This window comes from Strix aluco, chromosome 1 (genome assembly GCF_031877795.1).
Source record: "Strix aluco isolate bStrAlu1 chromosome 1, bStrAlu1.hap1, whole genome shotgun sequence".
Taxonomy (NCBI): domain Eukaryota; kingdom Metazoa; phylum Chordata; class Aves; order Strigiformes; family Strigidae; genus Strix; species Strix aluco.
The window spans coordinates 4,608,985-4,633,222 of NC_133931.1; the positions used below are offsets into that span (position 1 = coordinate 4,608,985).

The window sequence follows — 24,238 nt, forward strand, 5'->3', positions numbered from 1 at the left end:
AATGGCCTCAAGCTGCGCCAGGGCAGGGTCAGACTGGCTGTTAAGAAGTATTTCTTTGCAGAAGGGGTTGTTGGGCGTTGGAATGGGCTGCCCAGAGCAGGGGGGGAGTCCCCATCCCTGGAGAGGTTGAAGAGTCGGGTTGACCCAGCACTGAGGGATCTGGTGGAGTTGAGAACGGTCAGTGTGAGGTTCATGGTTGGACTGGAGGAGCTTCAAGGGCTTTTCCAACCTAGATGATCCCGTGAAGTCCGATTTCAGGACTCCGAAATGCTAGGAAGGCTCACTTTTGGCTACAACTCAGTGTTAGAGCCCCTGAAGTTTTCAGTTACACCGTAGGGAGAGATACTGGCAGCTGGGATGCACCCGCCAGTTTTAATTTATTCTCTGGGAGGAACGCCTCGCGTTTGCAGACAGCAGCGGGATCCTGGGGAAAGGCCGGCAGAAGCCCCACGGGCAGCGAGCGGCCGAGCGGCGCTAACTAACAGCGCGCCCGCCAACCCCCTCCCCCGCACCGCCCCGGCTGTGCGCATGCGCCGCCCTCCCCGGCGGGGCGGGGCGGGGCGGGGCGGGGCTGCGGGCGCCCATTGCCGTCAGTTCCGCCGCGCCCCGCCCCTGCCCGCCCCGCGCGTCCGGCAGCAGGAGGAGGCGGGGGCGGTTCCTGTCCCGGCTGTGAGTGCCCCCCCCCCCCCCCCCCCCCCGCGTTACCCACCCAGGAGCCCGCGGCAGCCCTGAGGCGGCCGCCCCTTTCCCCTCCTGCTCCTCACCTGAGGGGCTCTGCCCTTCCCCGCTGCCCCCACAGCGGCTCCCCCGGGCCTCCCCTCTCTTCACGCCGCCCCTCAGCCCCCTTCCTGGCGGGGCTGCGGGGGGTGTGCGCCTACCGCCGCGCCTCCTCTGGGCTTGTCGCTGAACACCGATTTCTTTTCCCCTCCTAAACTTCGCCGTGCCCAACATGGGGATGTGCCCGGGGAGGGGGAAGCGGGGGAAGCCCTCCCACCCTCCCTGCCCGGCGGCGGGCCGGGCCTCCCGCTAGGGCGGGCAGCGCGGGCAGGGCGCTGCGCTGCGCTTCTGCCTGATATGGGGCAGTGGGGGAGGAGAGGCGCTTTGCATTAGCGGGTCTCCGCAACTGTCAGGAGTTGTGAGGAGCCCCTCCTCCTCCTCCTCAAACAGCTGCTTTTCTGCCACCTGTGCTCCCGGGCTCAGAGCTCTTCGTTCTGTTTGGTAAAACCAAGTAGTGTCAGTCTAAAGCTGTGCTGCGTTCTGGGGTGTTTTGTTTTTTTTTTTCTTTGGTTGTATGTATGTTTTAGAGGGTGCTTTGGAGCTGAAATCCACCAAGGGCTCTGTACGGGCCCGGAGGTTTCGGAGATGTGAGGGTTTAGCTATGCACATCTTTGTTTAAACACAGCTGCAGTACAGTAATCAGTTTCAGATAGCTCAGGCCAGAAGGAATTATAAATATTTAAATATAAAAGCAGAAAACATTGCCTGGTCCTTCTGATGAACCTGCATGTGTTTTGAGAAAATAATGACTTCACTTTTTCTCAAAAATGAATGTTCTGGAGCTGATCTTCCTCTGCCTGGCCATGTGCAAGCACTGACAGCTGTGTAAAGTTTGGTCATTCCGGTGTGGTGTTGGTTTACATTTCACCTCACAATTTTCCATATTTTCCCCAAGGCAGACTGGAGAGCCTGAGTCTCAAAGGACGTCTCATCTGAGGTGGTGCTTCAGCAAGCATTTAAGCTGTGGCTGTGGTAGAGAGACTCTGCTGCCCCATGTGTTAGGCTGGTTTGTGGAGCTGCACAGTGAATGGGAAACTGATTTGGTTGGAAGAACCTCATTTAGCGATTTTTTGTTTGTGGCCATACTGATACGTGACTAAGAACACTCCTTGTGCACTGTGTAACTTGTCAGTAGGCTGCATGATTGAGGATTTAGTAAAATGATAAAGTATTAATATTGTAGCACATATATACAGGATACTGAAGTGTTTAGCATCAAAGTCCTGGTTTGATTCGGCAATCGTGTACTTCTGAATGTTAAAAAATAATATATACGTTTTTCTTTTATTAGCCTGCAGTTGATGCAAAATGAGTGTTCCCGACTACATGCAGTGTGCTGAGGATCATCAGACTCTCCTGGTTGTGGTTCAGCCGATTGGCATTGTACCTGAAGAGAGCTTTTTCAGGATCTACAAACGCATTGCAGCAGTGAGTCAAGTTAACGTGCGCGACTCTCAGCGTGTGTTGTATATCCGTTATAGGCACCATTATCCCCCAGAGAACAACGAATGGGGGGATTTTCAGACACACCGGAAAGTTGTGGGGCTGATAACTATTACAGACTGTTCTTCTGCAAAGGACTGGCCTCAGACTTTTGAAAAATTCCATCTTCAGAAGGAAATGTATGGTTCTACTCTCTATGATTCCCGGTTGTTTGTCTTTGGGCTTCAAGGAGAGATTGCGGAGCAGCCCCGCACGGATGTGGCGTTTTATCCCAGTTATGATGAATGTGAAACTGTGGAGAAGAGAATAGAAGATTTTATCGAATCCCTCTTCATAGTGTTGGAGTCTAAGCGGCTTGACAGAGCCACTGATAAGTCTGGAGACAAGATCCCACTCCTCTGTGTTCCTTTTGAGAAGAAGGATTTTGTAGGTCTGGACACCGATAGTAGGTAAGCAGCTATTTTTGTCAGCTCGCAGGTCTTGAAAAAATGTATATGGCAATTGCTAGCCTTTGGAATAAGCCTATTAGAAAGGACGAAGCGTACTTTGTTACAACAAAGGTTGTGCCCCTATCTTACTTGGTGTGTCTGCTGTAGTTGAAGAGAATTTAATTTGTAGTCTGACCATATTTGATATTTTGCTTTTATATATATATATATTTAATTTATGAGGCTAATCAAACAGTAGGAAGAAGTCACAGGAAAGGTTTGACAGATTTTGCTATAAAGAGACTTTTTGCTGGAAAGCTTCAAAGGGTTTATAGATATAGAGTATTAATAAACTCAGTTAACATTGATGTAAAATAATTTTATATTATGTTGAGTAGTGTTTGACTAATCCTACTTACTGTGGTTTTTTTCCATAAGCCTCTGTCTACTTTTTCATCCTATGAAACACTGAGCATTTATTTTGGTGACTAAGTCCAGCATCTTTCCCTGTCTTTCGTTTTTATTTAATTATTTGATATTCTTGACCCATCTTGTTATGCTACCATTCTTCTCACAAGTGTTCTCTTTGGTTTTGTGTATGTTACAGGTCTGTTTGGTTTTTTTTTTTTTTTTTCTTTTTCCACATCTTTCCCTCCTAATTATTTGCATGCTCATCTTTCAGATTTGAGTGTTCCATAGTTCTTGTATTAGGGATTAGTAATTCTGGCTTGCTAGCTACAGGCAGGTGCAAAATCTGTTTGACTCTGCTGTTTGCAGTCAAATCCAAAGGATGGAAGCAACTGTCTTGGAAAAGATAGAGGTGTGGAAGCCCTATCAAAATATATAGTATGCATGGGAATAGTATCTTTCACATCTGTCTTGTACTACTAGGGATGCCAGCAGTGGTTATTGTGTGTAAAAGCTCAGAGGTATCCAGGCAGGGTTGTCCAGAGCTGCGAAGCCTTCTGATGTTAATCAGCTCTGCCTGCGTAGTTAGTCCGAGCCTTAGAATGTCTATATAAGAATATGACATACTGGGAGAAAGTATTCTAAGTTTCTAATTAGTTTGAAGCCCTCCATTAAATTATCTCTGGTTGCTTGAAGGACCAACAGCACCTTTCTCCCCTGGTCCTGGTCCTCTTTGCTGGTAAGCAGTTGAACTTGCTCTGACTTGCTTACCCAATGTTGTTCCCTTCTCGAGCTACTCTTTCAGTGTCCTGGTTAGTCCCTGCACTATTCAACTTTCATTAGTGGTATAAATTATTATGATGTTGATTGTTTTTTGTTCTCTGCATGGGCAGTAAAATTTTGTAGACTAGATGAGCCCTTTTAGAATCTCAGCTTTAATTACTTAGTTTGGATTAATTTTGTTGAATGTAATCACCAAGATTTCCTGTTCCAGTTAGCTAAGAAAACTGTGAGTTTTGGCTGAGAATCTCAAAATCAGAATTAATTATGCTGTTCAATTGTGTCTTCTAAATAGTGTGCTTCCAAGTTGTACTTTGGAAATCAGTTCCATACATAAATTACTTACAAGCAGTGGCTGTGTTGTAGCTAGTGGCTAAATATTTCCTGTGAAGTTCTGAACTGGTGGGGAGCTCAAATAACAGGCAGTATGTTTGTCCACACGTATCCAAGAAGGTATCTTATGCTGTTTGCACTGAAGAGTTGAAACACATTTAGTGTGATGCTTGAGTTCTTTGCAAAATGGAAAGTGTATGACCTTGGTTCTGTAAACATATGGGTTTATAGAGAGTTAATAACGGGTTTGGATACGCATGCAACCTTGCTGGGTGGTTGGAATACCAAATAGTTTTTCAGTAAGTCTGGATCAATGGATATACTTTAAATGTTTGCTAGGCTTAACTGCTCAAAGAAAAGGTGTTATATATTCTAATACTTCATCTTTCGGTTCAATAGTAAGAATGTTTTTCAGCTTTATTTTGCTGTGAAGGTAGTGCTTCTGATTGTTTTAAAATTCAGGATTTATATATGAATAGCATAAGCAAGCTGAATTAAAAGATCTTTACATTCAGTTTAGTATTTTGTATGGATGAGTAAGAAAATACTCTAAATACCTGGACTTTTTAAAAAAATATTTTTGAGTTTTGTAACAAAAAGGAGAAATTTATGTAATCCCAAATAAATGTCAGAAAAGGAGTTGTCCTTGGCTGCGTTAGAAACACACATGCATAGTGTACCTGAGCTTCTCTGCACAGGGACCTTTCTAGGACTTTTCATGGAGCATGATGTATCTCTGCTGCTGTGTTCTACTTAGCAGAAATTCAGGACCTTGAGATGTGGTTGAACTAAGATCAGTTTATTAAACTAACCTACACTTTTCAAGACTAAGTCTTTAGATGTGAAATGGTACTATATTGCCTGTTATTACTTAGATTGCAATAAAAGCTTTTTATTGTAGCATGTTCTCTTTTCCAGTGACAGATTCCCCAATTAAGGGGAAAACTTTACATTAAGTCATAATGGGGATGTACAGGGCTGGAAAGGACCCTCTCCACCAGAGTCCAGTCTCTGTTTTTGCAAGATGCAATGTTGTATAATTCTGTTCAGGCAGGAGTAAAGGTTGTCTGAATGCACGGAGTGTGTATGAGAACATCTGGTAGAATAAATTTTGCTACTTTGTTGGTTTTGAGTCTGTCAGCATAATGAGTTTAAAGAATTAAAAAAGGATAATGTTATTGAGATATTGAGGTAAATGAAACAGCTTTTTTGAGACTAGGTGGAAATTTCTAAGGGGTTAAAAGAAAAGAATGTCACTTTACTCTTTTTTTATATACCCTCTGTCCCCCTTTTTTTAAAAAAACCTTTGTATATAATGTATCCTGACCTCCCAAGTCAGAGTGCAACTAACTGGTTAAAAAGGACAAATATTCTATATTAAATAGATGGAAAGAGCAGGCATACTCTCTGTGCTTGTAACAGAGAGTATGTGTCTTTGCTGCTGTAGTTGCAGATGTCTGCTTAGGCTAAATAAGCATATCTTCTCCTGTAACTTCTAAAACTGAAGTTAAATTTCACTGTGTATCGCAAAGGTCTCACTAGACCTAGAGTGCAGCTGTAAGCCTTAAACTAATGAACTGGGTTGATCTATTGAGTGAAAATATGTTAAGAAGTTACATGGGACACAGTTAATTATGGTCATGTGATTTGACAACTAATTAAAACTGCAGAACTTTTTTTGTATCTTCAAAGAGACTTTTCTCTAAGTGATTTATTGTGAAATATTAAGGTTAATACTTATGTTAAGATCAAGACTAGATACATAGAACAGATCTCTCTCACCCAGTTAGTAAGACTAGCATTAATTTGGTTGCATAATAATTGCAACACGATTGGCTTGTTTTAAGAAGCCAATAAATTCATAAATTCATAAATTAGGAAGATGGATTATAATGCTGCATTTCAAATAAGATAATTCTTGGAAAAAGTGTAGCTGATCTTTGTCATTTGCAAGTTGCTTGTATAATGAGCAGAAGAGACAACATTCCCAGAACTCATACTGTGATGACAATATACACAAAACCACTATATTATTTGTGTAGAATAATTTCTTGGTTGGTAGGAAACTATGTCTGAAAAACAGTGGGATTAAGTCCTAAGAAGTTTTGAAGGAAGATTGTCCCGTTAAATAGAAGTTGTAGGACCGGGAGTCTGACCTTTGTTTAATTCCTAGAGCACTCAGCCAATAGGTGATCTTGGCAAATCTGTTAATTTTTCTGTTTCTTTGTCTGTAAATTAGGTAAAATATTTATGTGGTCACAGGGCTGCTGAGGATAACTGAAAAAGTTTCTGAAAGCAGTTGCACCTGATAGTTATTTGTAGGAGGCTGGGAGACTGATTGAAAAGAATGGAAATGCATGTTGTTACGATGATGCAAAGGTCCTACAAACTTGAAACTCAGAAATGTACTTGCCAGAAATACCTGAAATCCCATTTGTTTAATTTTTCTATTTTATTTCTGTTTTCAGCTAAAAGCATAAACTTACTCATGTATGATGATAAATCTACTTGGATAAGATCATTTTAATGTTGTTTACATCAGTTTGTGTCTTTGGTTCTTTCTTTTTTAATACCAGTAAGGCATCCATTTAATACTATTGAGTGATGAGAAAGTAGGGCTCTATTTATAGACGTGTGTCTCTCTACACAGTATCGGAGATGGGATTTGTTCACCGGTTTATCAAAGTTTATGATATCTCAGTATGTGTATGTGGCTGTTAATTTTCTTTCTGTTCTCTGTCTTTCTAATTCTTTCTAATTTTTGTTTTGTTCCTTTTTTTTTTCTTCTTCTCTCATACTGCCCTGTGAGTTTGTTGTTGGGTCTAAAAAGGTAGGCTGTGATTGCGTATATTAAAAATAGTTAGCTTTCTTCCATGTACGGCCTTTCCACTCCGCCTTCATTGCACATTTTAATATTGCTTTTTATATTTATTTTTCAGTACATACAAAAATAATTGCTGCCTGGAGCCTTACTTACTGTGGTTGACCCCTTTTGGTGCATTTGGCAATTATATTTGGTAGCAATGCTGAATTTTTTTGTAGGACACATAATTTGCTTAGGCGGCTGCTGGCCTCTGGAATTTGCTTTATTTTTTAAACTCGAAAGCCATGAAGCTGTTGCTGCCTGTGTTTGGTTTCCAAATTCAAAAGTTCTGGCAGTTGATCAAATGCCATAGCTGTGTCTTTTAAGTCTGGATAATGTTATGATTGGTGATATCTCTAGTTCTGCATGCTAATTGGAATTAGCAGAATTTGATGGAAATTTTTGTTGAAGCATTTTGCATGAATACTTTTGCAAATTCATTTTGCATGTTTCTTGTTTTTAAATTTAGCCATTTTGAAATTTTGAGGATCCAGAAATTCCTTCAAACCTGTTGCTGGATGGTTTGTAGTGAAAATAAATTCTGTCTTGAAATATAATATTGTTGCTCTGAATTTTCCATAAAATTATCCTGGGATCCTAAAAGAGAGTTCGGGATGAAGGGGTAAACATTGTATCCTATGTAGTGAATGAGGTAGAAATGGAAATGGGGTTGAGTAGTGCTTTTTGGTTTCTGGAACAGCTTTATTGTCTTCCAGTGTGAAGTAGTTAGTAGTGGTTGCTGATGGTAATGATTGTGGTTATTCTGAAGAGAACAGAAAGCGTGTTAGGTACCCAATTAACACAACTAACTTTAGAAAATGAAGATTTTTAAACTAGTTTTGTAGTCAACTGTATGTGTAGATGTGTTGAGGAGAGGACCTTCTGAAGGAGTTTGGATGACTGATGCTATGGAGTATTCCACCTGTGGTCCTACATTATGTGGCACTGCCTTCCTTGAGGATATTTCTGAGTGCGTCACACTCTGGAAGGGGTTTGTGGTGTGTCTTTGGGTGAGACTCGGGTGTGTATTTGAAACTTAATGTCTTAGATGATCTTCTAGAGGAAAAATAAACAGAAACAGCTCTTAGCAGTAGGGTACTACAAGAAGCTGACCTAGAAAAAGGTTGTCATCCTAGAAGAGGTAGTAGTTAACTTACATGGACTTCCTATCATCAAATAGATTAGGCTTAAGCAGTAGAGAGACAAAATAATTAAACAGTGTTTTAATAAAAAATAAATTAGCTTCTCACTTTCAGCTTTGTGGCCAGATTCTTCAGTTAAAGCTGTGAAGCAACACTAGCTAGGTATTAAAATGAATAATAATAATTTTATGCTGCTACATATACGCATGTATGATTTTTTCCATTAAATTTGCACCCCAGTATGCTCTGAAGAAACCATCAGTCACTTAGACCTGCATTTAACAACCTCATATTGTAGATACTAGATTTTTTTTCAAAACAGGCTTCCCAAGAAGGAAGTAAATTAAGTTTTGCTGTCTGTGGAGAGTGGGTTTTGTTTCAAAGAGGTCTTTGCCTTTTGTCTTTTTGGACATGCTTGTAGTCATTGGGAGAGGGAAAAAAAAAAGCCTGAATTCATTGTATGTAATTGTGAGCGCTAAATTAAGATACAGTTTATACATTTGTACAGTGCAAATTTACTCTATAATTAGTGAGAAAATGTTTTCCAGGAGGATGGTGAAGGCTTGCAGGGACTGTAGGAGATAGATGCTGTCTTGGTACCACATTTAAGAGCCTAAAGTAGGTGGAATAAATTCAGTCTTTGAATAATTAATAGTAAATTTCTTCATCACCAGGAATAAATTATCTGGTTGCTTGTAAATAAGGAAAGTTTCTAAAAGAGAAGTCTTTTGTATGAACAATGTTTATTGATGTCTAAGTGAGTAAATGCATTCAAACTTTGCATATATTGACATATGCATAAATCTACAGCAAAATTAGGTATTGGTTAGGAAGAGCTGTTGGTCAGGCAGTATGATCGAAACGATTCCGGTATTAGGTTCTGATTTAGGAGTCTGGCATCATCTCTCTTCCTTTTGCTGTATGACTCATATTTATGAACTTAATCATATGCAATCTGGAAAATCTAGAAAAACTCTTAAAAACTACAGTTTTGAGAGAATAAGAAATATAATTTGTCCATAAACATAGAGATTACTTGCAAGTGTAGGGAGAGGAACTCTTAGCATCTCTGAAAGGAATTATAGCTGTGTAAGGAAACAATGATTCTCCAATTCCACTATTTATTCTGTGTAAAAAAAGTTAAAAGCAATATCACACATATAATCTTAATTTCATTCAGGAGTGCAGAGATCAGTAAAATCTGCTTTGTAAACAATTCATACCCTCCTATACAATACTGATTCAAGATTACAAAGTAACTTTTTGACCAAGGTATTTCTCTATAACCCAAATCTCAGACTGAAATCTTGGTAAGATTTGGTGCCCTTCCATAGTTCATGCAGAGCAGCTTTAGTTTTCACTTTGAATTTTCTTGCATTTTTTTGTTACAAAGATCTGTAAAGTACATGCTTGTTGAAAAAAAGAAATTAGAAATATTGCAATTTCTTGGCATATCTGAAAGATAAAGAACAACAGTCGTATTGAGTTTCATTTAATGTCATCTTCACATCAATTGTGAATATGATGTGATAGATCATAAAAGTGGGAACATTTATGTAGGAGTTGTAACTTTTTAGATGGAGAGGAGCAATAGAAGACATGCTTCTTGTCTCCCTTTGTAATTTCCAGTTTTTCTTGCAAACAATGACACTGGTTCTCATTGCTTTTGTATTTAGATTTTATAAGGACATTGTATGTGCTTCCATGTATCTTATCTTTTAAGATTTCAGTCCTCCATCCATATAAATCAGTTATTTTCTCTTCATTTTCTTGATGAACTAGTATTTTTTCGAACCAACTACAAGGAATAAGACATTATGTGGTGGCTGAACACAGTGGTTATCCTTTGGACTTGATGCTTCTCTTTGGTGTAAAAAATCCAAACCAGACCAAGAACCTCGAAAGTAAACAAACCAGTAACACGTAATTGTTTTGATTATGATTTCTCCTAGTCTTTCTGCCTTAATCTAAAGGAAATAATACGCTTATTCTTACCCTTATACTTTATATGTTCTGTCCCCTTTTTACTATTTTTTTTCCCCCCACATTACAGACTTTATGAAGACAGTCTGTTCAGCTGTGTTATGAGAGATTATTTCAGCTGCACTTTAATTCATCTCTAGGATCCTCTGGGAAGTTCTTTGCTGGAGAAGACCCCACCACCCCAAACCCCATTTCATTTCATAATCATGGCATTTCCTCTTCATTCAAGTCTTGCTCTAGGGTATAGGAGTTCAGCATCTGGACTTGTTACCTTGTTTTTTTTTTGTTTAGTTTGGGTTTTTTTTTTAAGTTGTTAGGTTCAAATACGCCAGGTATTTTTTTAATGTTCAAATAGGCTAGGTAATTTTTTAAACTTAGTTTAATTGAAAAATTATCACTACATCTGCTAAAAGCTAAAATCATAGAACTATGACAGTCAATCCAAGATGGTTCTTTATATTTTTGGAAACCCCTTTTAACCAGATTCTTTGGAGATACTTCATGTATATGATAAAGAATGACACCCACAGCAATTCTTTTAATTAAGATTTTATTCTCATTTAACTTTTTTGTTAGTTTAAGCCATCCAAAGAAGAAAGATTTCTTTTTTCCTTGGTGTGAAGTTTGGACAGCGAAATTGTATGCCTCTCTATAATTTTTTTATATATATTTATTTGGCTGGCAGCCAAACACCACACAGCTGCTTGCTCACTCTCCCCCACCCAGGTGACGAGGAATAGAAATGGAGGGAAGACTCATAGGTTGAGATAAAAACAGTTTAATAATTGCAATAAAATAATAAAAGAAAGTACAGATGGGTAATGCACAATGCAATTGCTCACCGTCTGCCAGCTGATACCCAGACTGTTCCTGGTGAGGGATCCCCAAAAAACCAAGATCTTGAAAACACAATCCTGGAAGCGAGAGAGAACTCCTTCTGGCTGTCCCTCCTTTATATATGGAACATGATGATACAGGATATGGAATATTTCACTGGCCAGTTTGGATCTGGTGCTCTGGCTGTGCCCCCTCCCAGCTTCTTGTACACCTGCACACAGGCAGGACATAGGAAGTTGGAAAGTCCTTGATTTCTTAGCAACCACTGAAAAATCAGTGTATTATCAACTTTCTTTTCATACCGAATCCCATACTGAATCCAAAGCACAGCACTGTTCTAGCTACTAAGAAGAAAAATTAACTCTATCCCAGCTGAAACCAGGACAGAACAAAAGAATAGACTATTGGAGTAGTGTAGAGAAAAGAATAAAATATCTAAGTTGACATTCAAGAAAACAGTTTTATGAAGTAGAGCAGGGACATTCTTTCTAGGGAATACTTTTGCAGGAGGGAGAACAGAATTGCTGATGGACTCAGGAGAGCTGCACTGTCCCGAACTGTGACTTAAATCATGAGGCGATTTGAAAGTCTAGTGCCTTACTTCGCATGTCACATTTCTTTAGCTGCAGTTCATGAAAAAAAAAGTAAGGTTAGTGACTTTATCACATGGATTTGTGCTCAAGTTGCCTTTTCTTTTGTCTGTGTAATATTTTCAGTAGGACTTCATTGGCCTGGGAATATTGTTTGGGAAAGAGAACTTCACCATTTATTTTAATGTGTAAAAAAAGGAGAAGCAAGAGAAACCCTGTCAGTTCTTGCCTGAAGTGACAGTGGCCTTTCACTAATTATCCCTTTAACAGAAAAACGTACCTGTTTGAGGACCATGACATTTCAAAAAGACAGTATTTCTTTGCAAACATCAGCAGCTCTTTACACGCCGCTGGCAGCAGCAGCAGGAGCGGCGGTTGCAGCGCGCTGAGAGGAGTGGGAGGGTTGCGAGGAGAACTTCGTAGAGTAGGGCTGATGGTTGGACTCAATGATCCCAAGGGACTTTTCCAACCTGAATGATTCTGTGAAAACCTGGGCAAGATCAAGCAGGACTTCAGGTCCTTGGAGGCAGAAGTGAAAGGGTGCAGGTGCCCAAGTGATCTTCTCTGTCTTGCCAGTCAGAGATAAGGGTGCAGGTAGAAGTCAACACATTGTGCAGATCAATACCTGGCTTCATGGCTGGTGTTGTCACTAGGGCTTTGGTTTCTATGGTCATGGGAAGTCCTACAGCCTACTGGGGAGAGGGAGGATCCACCTCCTGACAAGAGGCAGGAGAATCTTGTTAGCAGATTGTCTGACTTGCCAGTCTTGCCTTAAACTAACGAACTTGAGGGGGTAGTGTCCAAAACTGTGACACCTACATATTCATAAAGAACAGGATAGATGAGTGCACCTATGTGTAGTTAGGAATGCTCCCCAACCTTTTCTGAAGGCAAGAATCCTAAAGTCAGCCACCTCGAGTGTACATCTACCAGTGCAAGTAGCCTGGGCACCAAAAAGGAGGAACTGGAGGTCTGTGCCCAGTCTGAGTGTTATGATGTCAGAGGAACCACAGAAATGTGGAAATACATGACTGGAAGATGACAGTGGATGGCTACAAGCCCTTTCAGAAAGAGGAAGGAAGAAAGAGGGGATAGAGTTGCACTTCATGTGAAAGAGAAATTTGAATGTATGGAGCTGAGCTATGGAGACTGTGAAAGTTCTGTCAAATGCGTTTGGATTAAGATTAGAGGGATCATCGCCAAGGGACATCTTATGTCAGACCTTATGTTACCAACCTCCCAATCAGGATGACAAGGCTGATGAAACCTTCATTTGGCTGCTTAAAGAAGTCTTGGGCCAACAGAACTTGCTCCTCATGGGGGGCTTCAGTTACATAGACATTTGTTGGGAAAGCAGCACAGCAGTGCACAAGTTGTCCACCAGTTTCCTGGAATGCATTGAGGGCAGCTTCCTGCTATAGATGCTGAACCTGCCGAGTAGGAACAGTGCAGTGCTAGACTTGCTGCTCACAAACCAAGAAGACTTGCTTGACAACATAACAACCAATGGTACCCTTGAGTACAGCGACAACAACATTGTGGAGCATGCTCAGATCCTGCTGAGCACACTGAAGACCAGTAGCAGGACAAAGACCCTGGATATTAGAAGAGGCAACTTCAATATGCTTAGAGCCCAGATGTGAGGGATTCCATGGGAAGTTTCCATGGACAGCAAAGGAGCTTATCCTGGAAGTTATTCAGGAAAAGCCTCTTAGAAGCATAAGAACAGTCCGTTCCCTACCGAGGGAAAGGAAGAAGGCAGAACAAGAGACAACCCTGGCTTAACAATGAACTTTTGGGTGTACTTAAAAGCAAAAAAGAAGCATACCAGCTAAGGAAAGGCAGCCAAATAGCCATCAAGGACTACACGAACCTTGCTTTGGAGGTTTTCAAGATGCAACTGGATGGGGTGCTAGATAATCTCATCTAGGTTTCCTTTCCCATGAAAGGGCTGATCTTTTGAGGTTCCTTCCAACCTGGGCAATTCTATGATTCTGTTTTATTTCAGTTGTGACAAGGCTATTAAAGTGCTCTGAAATGCAGTCTTTTAACTTTGTGACTCTGTGTGCGTAAATGCTGTGTAGCCAAAATATGTGATGAATTGGGTTTTTTTGCAATATTTCCTCAAAATGTTGGTTCTTTTGCTTATTATGCTGGTTAGAATTCATACTGGATGTTTGCTCAGAGAAACGTAATTTAATGTTGATCTGTTAAGGAGGAAAGAAAATTGACTTTAGGTATTTATTACCTCAAATAAGTGTTTCCTGGAAATAACTGTAAACTGTACCTTTTCTTTTGCAGACACTATAAGAAGCGTTGTCAAGGCCGGATGCGGAAACATGTTGGTGACCTGTGCTTACAAGCTGGGATGTTACAAGATTCCTTGGTGCATTATCACATGGCAGTGGAACTTCTGCGGTCTGTGAATGACTTTCTGTGGCTTGGAGGTAGGATTAATTGATGATAGTGAATCAAATAATTAGTTGCTAAACCAAGTAAATCAGACTATCTTCTATAACTTTTCTTCTGTATTATGAAAATTATTTTGGTGACCAAAATCTGAACATCAGGTGTGACTAAGAATGAAGTCAAAATAAAAATTAGTTAATAAGACATGAGAAAGAAATGTGTTTAAGAAAACCTGCAACATAAAATGTATTATATTAGTAAAGTATGTACTTAAAAAAAAATAGTGTGTGGTTTTTTTTTTTTTTAATACTTCTCTTGAAGGTTTTTATTTTTTCAGTGGATTGTACAGATGTTTTAAAAATCTTTTTTGCAGATACCTACTACGGCCTGTTAACAAAAGATTTTTGCCTTTACATCTACCAAAGCCACGAGTATTTAACTTCCATGAGCATAACTTCCTTCCTTTCACATTAGTTCTTAGGCTTTACTTTTTTCCTGACTTCTCCTTCCTCCTTTTCTTTTTTTCTGTCCTGCTTTTTTCTATTTGTTGGATATACAAGTCATCTTTTAGCACAATTCCTGCTTCCTAGTTTCATACCCTTTTAGGAAAATGCTGTCTCCAGTTCTGCTTTTAGTTTTCTCATTCTACTTGGAAATCCATTTAGCTTCCTAATGGCTCTGTACGTTACATATTATAAAAACTATAAGACCTTCTGACTTTCCACTTCTTTCCTTCTACTCCTCCAGAAGGTTAGATGGCTCAGGATTCTTTAAGTAGGAAAGGAGAACTTTTGTACTTCTGCAAGGCATGAAAATATTTTAAGGCCCATCTGTCGGACTACCAAATTATACTTACAGACTCAGAATAATTTGGATTGGAAGTGACCTCTGGAGGTCCCCAAGTCTTGTCTCATCTGCTCATATCGCATCCAGTTAAATTAGGTTGCTCAGGGACCTCTCCAGTTGAGTTTTAAGTATATTTAAGGATGGAAGTTCTATAATCTCTGAGCAACTTGTTCTAACATTTTGCTGCTTGTAGTTCAAAAAAACCCAACAAAGCACAGTGTTTCTGCATTACAGCAGAATTTCCTGCATCAACTTGCGTTGACCCTCGTCCAATCACTGCACCTCTGAGAAGCATATAACTCCACTGCCCCTTAGCCTCTTAAGGCTTAACGAACCCAGTTCTCTCTACTCCTCAAATGTCCTGGCCTCCGGCCCTCTGACCGTTTTGATGGCCCTCCATTGGAATCACTTCAGGATGTCAATGTCTTTCCGGAGAGCCCAAAGCTGGATGCAGTGCTCCAGAAGTGGTCTCTCTGATGCAGAATAGAGGGAAATAATCGCTTCTCTTGACTTGCTGGCTACGCTGTGTCTGTTAAAGCCCAGTATGCAGCTGGCCACCATTGTTGCAAGGGCCTGCTACTAACTGCTGTTAACTTGTTGTCTGCTGTGACTTCCAGGTCCTTTTCTGCAAAGCTGCTTTCCAGCCAGTCAGCTCCCAGGCTGCACTGCTGCACAGGGTTATCTCATCTGAGATGCATGAGCCTTTCTTGAACTGCATGAGGCTCCTGTTGGCCTATATCTCCAGCCTTTCAAGTTCTCTCTGCACTAAAGACCTGCCCTACTGCTCCCCCCAATTTGGTATCATCCAGGAATTTTCAGGGAGTGCTCTATGCAATCATCCAGCCTGTTAATGCAGACATTAGAGTATTGTCCTCGGTATTCATCCCGGAGGGACACCACTAGTAACTGGCAACCATTTGGACTTTGTACTGCAGATCACAATCCTTTGAGCCTGGCCATCCATCCTGTTTTCCACCTACTTTAGAGGCCAGCTATCCAAATCTTATCTCATCAATTTGGCTCTAAGCATGCTATGGGAGACCATGTCCAAAGGTCTTGTGAAAGTTAAAATATACAACATTTACTGCTGTTCCTTTGTCCACTGAGCTAATCATCTTATCACAGGAGGCAGTGAGGTTGCCAAGGACTGATTTATCCTCTGTAAATCAACGTTTGCTGTTCCCAGTCACCTTCTTGTCCTTCATGTGCTTGGAAATGGCTTCCAGAAGGATTTCTTTATAGCCTTGCCAGGGAACTGAGGTTGACCTGCCTGTAGACCACTGATACTTCCTTCTTGTGATGTTTTGCTTTGTCCAGCTATTAGAAACCTCCCCCAGTTGGTATGACCTGTTAGAGGTGATAAGAGAGTTGCCTCACATTGGCCAGCTCTCTTGGCATCCATGGATGCATCTTATCTGGTTTTGTGGATTTGTGTCCAATTGGATTAAGTACTTTGTACGTCTGTCTTGTCTTCCTCTACTGTGGCTAGTGTGTACTTCTACAGACTCTGCTAGTAGTTTTGGGGACCTGGAAGATCTGAGGGTGAACCTTACCAGTGAAAACAGAGATAGAAAGGACATTGAGTATCTCAGGCTTTTCCGTGGCCTTTGTCACTGAGCCTCCAATTTGAGGCATACTTTGTGTAAATAGACTTTACTACATGGTACTTCACTTCTTGCAAGTATCTCTACTAATCTGTTGGCTTTTTTCTTTACTCTTAGCTGCTCTTGAGGGGTTATGCTCAGCATCAGTGATATATCATTATCCCGGAGGTACTGGAGGTAAAGTTGGATCTCGCAGGGCACAAGGAGGTTCTCTTTCTGCCGAGGCAGGCAACAGGCACAGACCAGGTAAGGACAGGATTTGGTTTTTATTCTGTTTGCTACCACTGAACATCTGACAATTTCCTCCCTACTTCCTAACTCTGTAAAATTATACCACAGACAGGATAAACTGGAGGGGGGAGGGGAGAACTGTATATCTTTTTAATATTTTTACCTGAATGACTTTTCTACTGCTTTGGTATTAATGCTGATGTGTGCTTTGCATAGAGTTGCAAAGCTTTTGATCTCTTCATCTGATTGTTAATAGTGTCTGTGTTTGAATTTTGCTGGAGGAGACGCCGACAGTTTTCATGAAGTACGTATGATGTGGCAGAGCTGCACATACTGAGAAGAATGTTAGGTACATTTATTCAGAGGTGTTTTGCTATTCTAAAGTCAACATTTAATAAATAGATCTGATTAACTAAAACCCAAAAATTCAACATAATTTTAAAAATTTGGTATACTTTTTCTAAACTCTCAGATTGCATAAGTAATATAATGATTGGAGAGATACGAGAGAGGTCTATAATATGGTGAATGTTGTGGAAGAGGGTAGATAGGGATCAGAGGTTCAATAGAACCCTTCTGATAGAAGAACTAGAGGACATCAAATATAGCTAGCAGATGGAAAAGCAAATGAAGGAATCATAGAATGATTTGGGTTGGAAGGGACCTTAAAGTATCTAGTCCCAACCCCCCTGCCATGGGCAGGGACACCTTCCACTAGACCAGGTTGCTCAAAGCCCCCTCCAACCTGGCCTTGAACACTGCCAGGGAGGGGGCAGCCACAGCTTCTCTGGGCAACCTGTGCCAGTGTCTCACACCCTCACAGTAAAGAATTTCCTCCTTATATCTAACCTACATTTACCCTCTTTCAGTTTAAAACTGTTACCCCTCGTCCTATCACTGCACTCCCTGATAAACAGCCCCTCCCCACCTTTCCTGTAGCCCCTTTAAGTCCTGGGAGGCCACTCTACTAAGGTCTCCCTGGAGCCTTCTCTTCTCCAGCTGAACACTCCCAACTCTCTCAGCCTGTCCTCACAGGGGAGGTTCTCCAGCCCCCTGAGCATCTTCATGGCCTCCTCTGGACCTGCTCAAGCAGGTCCGTGGCCTTCTTATGCTGGGGGCCCCAGAGCTGGACACAGCACTGCAGGTGGGGTCTCATGAGAGCGGAGTAGAGGGGGAGAATCCCCTCCCTCGACCTGCTGGCCACATTTCTCTTGATGCAGCCCAGGACACAGTTGGCTTTTTGGGGTGTGAGCGCACATTGCTGGCTCACAGTTAGTTTTCCAGCCACCAATACCCCCAAGTCCTCCACAGGGCTGCTGTCAATCCACTCATTGCCCAGCCTGTATTAGTGCTTGGGATTGCCCTGACACATGTGCAGGACCTTGTACTTGGCCTTGTTGAACTCCATGAGGTTTGCACAGACCCACCTCTCCAGCCTGTCCAGGTCCCTCTGGATGGCACATCCCTTCCCTCCAGTGTGTCGACTGCACCACACAGCTTGGTGGTGTTGGCAAAATTGCTGAGTGTGGACGCAATCCCACAGTCCATGTCACCAACAAAGATGTTAAACAGCGCCAGTCCCAACACTGACCCCTGAGGAACACCACTCATCACTGCTCTCCACTTGGACATCGAGCCGTTAACCACAGCTCCTTGAGTGCGACCATCCAACCAATTCCTTATCCATCAAGTGGTCCATGTGTCAAATCCATGTCTCTCCAATTCAGAGACAAGGACGTCATGTTGGACAGTGTCAAATGCTTTGCACAAGGCCAGGTAGGTGACGTCAGTTGCTCTTCCCCTATTCACCAACACTGTAACCCCATCACAGAAGGCCACAAAATTTGTCAGGTACGATTTGCCCTTAGTGAAGCCATGTTGGCTGTCACCAATCACCTCCTTATTTTTCATGTGCCCTAGCATAGTTTCCAGGAGGATCTGCTCCATGATCTTGTCAGGCACAGAGGTGAGACTGACAGGCCTGTGGTTCCCCAGCTCTTCTTTTTAAAAACTGGGGTTATGTTTCCCCTTTTCCAGTCAGTGGGAACTTCACCAGACTGCCACAACTTCTCAAATATGATGGATAGTGACTTAGCCACTTCATCCACCAGTTCCCTCAGGACCTGTGGATGCATCTCATCAGGTCGCATGGACTTGGGCACTTTTAGGTTCCTTAGATGATCTGAAACCTGATCTTACAGTGGGCAGTTCTTCATTCTCCCTATTCCCACCTTTGCCTGCTGTGACTTGGGCGGTGTGGCTGGAGCACTTGCTGGTGAAGACTGAGGCAAAGAAGTCATTGAGTACCTCAGCCTTCTCCATATCCCAGGTAACCAGGTCTGCCGTTTCCTTGTGGAGAGGGCCCACATTGTCCCTAGTCTTCCTTTTATCACTGACGTACCTGTAGGAGCTTTTCTTGTTGCCCTTGATGTCCCTGGCCAGGTTTGGTTCTATCAGGGCTTTGTCTTTCCTAAGCTGTTCCCTGGCTATTTGGACAGCTTCTCTGTATTCCTCCCAGGCTACCTGTCCTTGCTTCCACCCTCTGTGGGCTTCCTTTTTGTGATTCATCTTGTCCAGGAGCCCCTTATCCATCCATGTAGGCCCTCTGGTGTTTTTGCCTGACTACTTCTTTGTTGGGATGCATCACTCCTGAGCTTGGAGGAGGTGATCCTGGAATACTGAGCAGCTTTCTTGGGCCCCTCTTCCCTCCAGGGCTTTATCCCATGTTACTCTGCCAAGCAGATCCCTGAAGAGGCTAGAGTCTGCTCTTCTGAAGTCGAGGGTAGTGAGCTTTCTGTGTGCCCTCCTCGCTGCCCGAAGGTTCTTGAACTCCACCATTTCATGGTCACTGCAGCCAAGGCTGCCCTTGAGCTTCATGCTCCCCACCAGTCCCTCCTTGGTGAGTACAAAGTCCAGCATAGCATGTTTCCTCATTGACTCCTCTATCACTTGGAGAAGGAAGTTGTTATCAATGCGTTCCAGGAACCTCCTGGATTGCTTATGTACTGCTGTGTTGTCTCTCCAACAGATATCGGGGTGATTGAAGTCCCCCATGAAGACCAGGGCTTGTGAACATGAGGCTGCTCCTATCTGTCTATAGAGGGCCTTGTCTGCTTGGTCTTCCTTCATCAGGTGGCCTGTGGCAGACTCCCACTATAACATCACCTGTCCCTGACCTCCCTTTAATTCTGACCCATAAGCTCTCAGATGGCTCCTCATCCATCCCCAGGTAGAGCTCCATGCACTCCAGTTGGTCACTGACATAGAGGGTGACCCTCCCTCCTTGCCTCCCCTGCCTGTCCTTCATAAGGAGCCCGTATCCTTCCAGTCCAAACCTCCAGTCATGGAAGCCATGCCAGAAAGAATTATTCCTTATCCAATACATAGGTATGATGTGGAACTCTTTGTTAGGAGTTACTGAACCTGGCAGTGTGATAGAGGCAGGGCTCATCCCCATAAGAAATGTTGCACAGTCCCAAGATGTTCTTTCCCTGCATCCCATAATGAGCCCCATATTCCTGTAGGCAGTAACTCCCGCAGTCTGTAAGGCAATCCAGAGAGCTGCTCATCTTAACTGGTCCTGATGGGTTTCACCCCCAGACAGCTCTATGGCTCTGATTAAGTTCTTGGGGTTCAGCTGACTGTCGCTGTTCACAGAATCATCAAGGTTGGAAAAGACCTTGAAGATCCTCCAGTCCAACCATGAACCTCACACTGACAGTTCTCAATTCCACCAGATCCCTCAGCGCTGGGTCAACCCGACTCTTCAACCCCTCCAGGGATGGGGACTCCACCACCTCCCTGAGCAGCCCATTCCAACACCCAACAACCCCTTCTATAAAAAAATACTTCCTAATATCCAGTCTAACCCTGCCCTGGCGCAACTTGAGGCCATTCCCTCTTGTCCTATCACTTATTACTTGGTTAAAGAGACTCATCCCCAGCTCTCTGCAACCTCCTTTCAGGTAGTTGTAGAGGGCGATGAGGTCTCCCCTCAGCCTCCTCTTCTCCAGACTAAACAACCCCAGTTCCCTCAGCTGCTCCCCATCAGACCTGTGCTCCAGACCCTGCACCAGCTTCGTTGCCCTTCTCTGGACACACTCGAGTCATTCAATGGCCTTTTTGTAGTGAGGGGCCCAAAACTGAACACAGTAATCAAGGTGTGGCCTCACCAGTGCCGAGTACAGGGTAAGATCCCTTCCCTGTCCCTGCTGGCCACGTTATTGCTGATACAAGCCAGGATGCCATTGGCCTTCTTGGCCACCTGGGCACACTGCTGGCTCATGTTCAGCCGGCTGTCAATCAACACCCCCAGGTCCCTCTCTGACTGGCAGCTCTCCAGCCACTCCTCCCCAAGCCTGTAGCGCTGCTGGGGGTTGTTGTGGCCCAAGTGCAACACCCGGCATTTGGCCTTATTGAAACTCCTACAGTTGGCCTCAGCCCATCGCTCCAGCCTGTCCAGGTCTCTCTGCAGAGCCTCCCTACCCTCGAGCAGATCAACACTCCCACCCAACTTGGTGTCATCTGCAAACTTACTGAGGGTGCACTTGATCCCCTCGTCTAGATTGTCAGTAAGGATGCTCCTCTGTGCTCCTTTGTGTTTGTGGAGACAAGCCTTCAGTCGCATAACTGAACACTTGCCACATGGTTTTAAGGATCCTGAAAGTTTCTATGACTTCTAGGAGAGGCTGGCTAGGGTTGTGAAAGAAAAATGTATCGGTTATTACTAGCTAGAGAAGCCTTTGGTCTAACCCAGCACAGCTGTTCTATGTATAGACTTGGATTCTTACAAAGTACAGAAACAAACACAAGCTGGATTTAAGTGCTGGTGTAAGTACTCTTGTGTGCAGTGTGATCAAAATTAATTTGTTCATCTTAAAAAACTAACCACACAATTTTATTAATCTACAAGTCACAATCTACTAAACACTTGCTTTGTATTATCTTTATTTTTATATGAAATTATTGCAAACTGTGTATGTTGACATTTCTGTCTGTTGTGCATTTGGTCCCATGACCTATAAGTGCATTTTATGTTGGCCGTTATAGTTATTGACCTTTCTCGACTTTTCAACAAATATTTAACAGCAGATGTGGCAATGGTTTTTTGTAATGGGTACTCCTTGTTACTAAAGAAGGTAACAAATAAGTCACAGCTGTTAGAATAATTGAATAAAGTATATTTTAGGTATGTTATTGCTGCTTCTCTAAATAAGTTGTCTTGTAATTCAAAGTCATGTTTGCAAGCTTGTTAGTATGGTCGTAAACAGTTAAATATTTTACTTTCACATGACAAGATTTTTGGAAGGACTTTTGTGTGAAGAAAAACTGGTTACAAGTTTTTTTTTTTTTTCATCCCTTCCAGATGAAGATGTTACTTCACAGTCCATTAGATATTGTTCCCTAACTCTAGTCATGATCTCTTAATGTTTTGAGATCTGAACTGCTGAACTCTGTCTAGGCAACAGCTATTCTTGTGATGTCTTTTTCCTACAAGGTTTTCTGAAAGTTTCTTTTGAACATCTTTTTTAGACTCTGCAGTGCCTTTCATTTAAAATCTTTTCAAACTGCACCTTTGTTTATAATCTACTTTGTTACCATTATTTTTGTGAGAACAGTATTTAATCTAGGGAACAAATTCCAGTGTATCTTTCTGTGGGATAATGCCAGAAACAAAAGGGGTTTCCAAATTCTGAACAAATCAAGAAATGCCATACTTGGAACTGACATTCAATTCGTGCCTACTTTTGTAGCATACAGATGTAAGAGTTACCTTTATTGCTTCCTGATGTGCCTGGAATTGCACCTCTTCTTGTGCCTGTACTTCAGCCTTGACAGGATGGGGTTTCTTGGTACTGCCTTTGTGCCCAGACCCGGTCAAGAGAAACAGCTTTCTCTTGAATCTCCTGTGATTTCCACCATTTGGCATTTTTAGGCTATAGCACAGGATCTGGCTGCTCAAAAAATGTTGTGGTGTCTGCTTTATATAGAAACATCTTTGGAAAGAGAAGCATTAATATTGTCTCTCTTTGTATAATATAGAGCACAACTTAAGAGGGCAGTGTTAAAAGGGTTTGGTATTGGTGGGTTTTTTTCCTACTAAACAGAATTGCAATATATTTCATAGCTATCTGTAACCATCAGAATATTATCCGTTTTTTCGTTAGTGTACCCTTCAACTTCTTTTGAAACTCGTGATGGGAATAGTTCATTCAGAAGAGAATTAGTCAATAACAGTGTTTGAAGTACTTGGCTGATGGAGGGAGACATGGAATCTTGCCTCCTTCAAAGACAGGTTTCTTCCTTGGTCAGTGCCATCAGCCCTTGGACTGCAGAGTCTTGCTGATTGTTTGACCTTTTAAAGAAATGTGACTTCTCACATTCCTAAAACCTTTTGTTTGTAGGGGGAGAGCTTTAGGCTGTGTCCCCTTGAACGGCTGGATTTGTCTCTGCAGCCTTCAGTATAAAAAATTTTGAGTTGCTTAGTTCCTGTTGGCCAGGAACCTGGTCTTGGTCTGTTGATTTGTATGTTGAATAAGCTGAGTTTGGATTGCTTTATGTTTAGCTTACTACCTGCTTTGGGTTTCTCTATGTGTTTTATTTGTTTGAAGCACTAAGCTCTTAATTTTGTCACCTGACCTTCCTCTTTCCCCAAGCACAATGAGGACACCTGAGTGAACTCTTGGAGTATCTTCTTGATTTAGCTCTAAATCTTGACTTAACTAGTCTGGAGTCTGAGCAAATCAAGGTCCTGTCTCGCTCATAAAACAACCGTTTTTGACTGCTTAACCCTTGATCTTAACAATCTCATTGCCATGTTTAATCAAATTTAGGGAAATAAGGTGTTATATGTCTGATAATCCAACTTTGCAATACTCTTGGCAACTATTTTATGTGACTAGTCTGACTTGTTGGGTTGGCATGACTCAATTATTCAGAAAATCTGATGGAGTGAAATTAATGACAATTGAAAGGGATACAATTACTCAAAAATGTTATTCTGAAGTATTGTGTAGATTAAATGAGCTCCCATGAGGAGATTTAAGTACTGTAGGACCTGATATTAAAATATAGTAAGTGGGTTGTGACAGAAACTTACAAACAAAACAAGAACAAAGAAAAAGGAGAAAAAGCATATGGCTTTAAGTTATACACTGAAAATTCCTTAATTCTTGATGTGTCTTAGAAGTCATTGCAAGTTTATGGGATTTTTACATTTATTTTTTAACAAAATGAGATTTAACATATGGTGACTACTTGGATTATAATTGGTAGTCCTTCAAAACAGCAATGATGATCCTAATAAATATTTTCATTTTGTTCAAGCCTGATGATAGTTATGAAACATTGTAAGAGCTTATTTTGTTGGCTATATTTAAGGCTGAAAAAAAAAAATCATTTTTGTTCCTCCTTTTAGGGGCACAAGAAGTTCTCATTGATCCAGGTACATTATTTTCATGCATGTTTCCAAAGTCTTTTCTTTTATTACTTGCATATGTTTTGCATTTGTATTGATCGTTACTGCCACTTGCCAGTACTGATTCCTGATGTTTCAGTTTTTGGC

At 41.9% G+C, this 24,238-nt stretch overlaps 1 protein-coding gene across 3 annotated transcripts in view; it reads left to right on the forward strand.

The window, feature by feature from the left end:
• Nucleotides 1–607: 607 nt before the first annotated feature.
• TRAPPC9 (trafficking protein particle complex subunit 9) overlaps nucleotides 608–24,238 on the forward strand; it is a 536,307-nt gene continuing 512,676 nt past the window's right edge. For 2 of the 3 annotated variants that reach the window (XM_074833224.1, XM_074833369.1), the window contains exons 1-5: nucleotides 608–669; nucleotides 2,069–2,669; nucleotides 13,886–14,031; nucleotides 16,561–16,689; nucleotides 24,092–24,118. In XM_074833224.1, the coding sequence (XP_074689325.1) occupies nucleotides 2,086–2,669; nucleotides 13,886–14,031; nucleotides 16,561–16,689; nucleotides 24,092–24,118 (886 nt within the window). In that variant the 5' untranslated portion in view covers nucleotides 608–669; nucleotides 2,069–2,085. The remainder of the gene's footprint in view (nucleotides 670–2,068; nucleotides 2,670–13,885; nucleotides 14,032–16,560; nucleotides 16,690–24,091; nucleotides 24,119–24,238) is intronic. The other variant, XM_074833277.1, reaches the window with a different exon arrangement.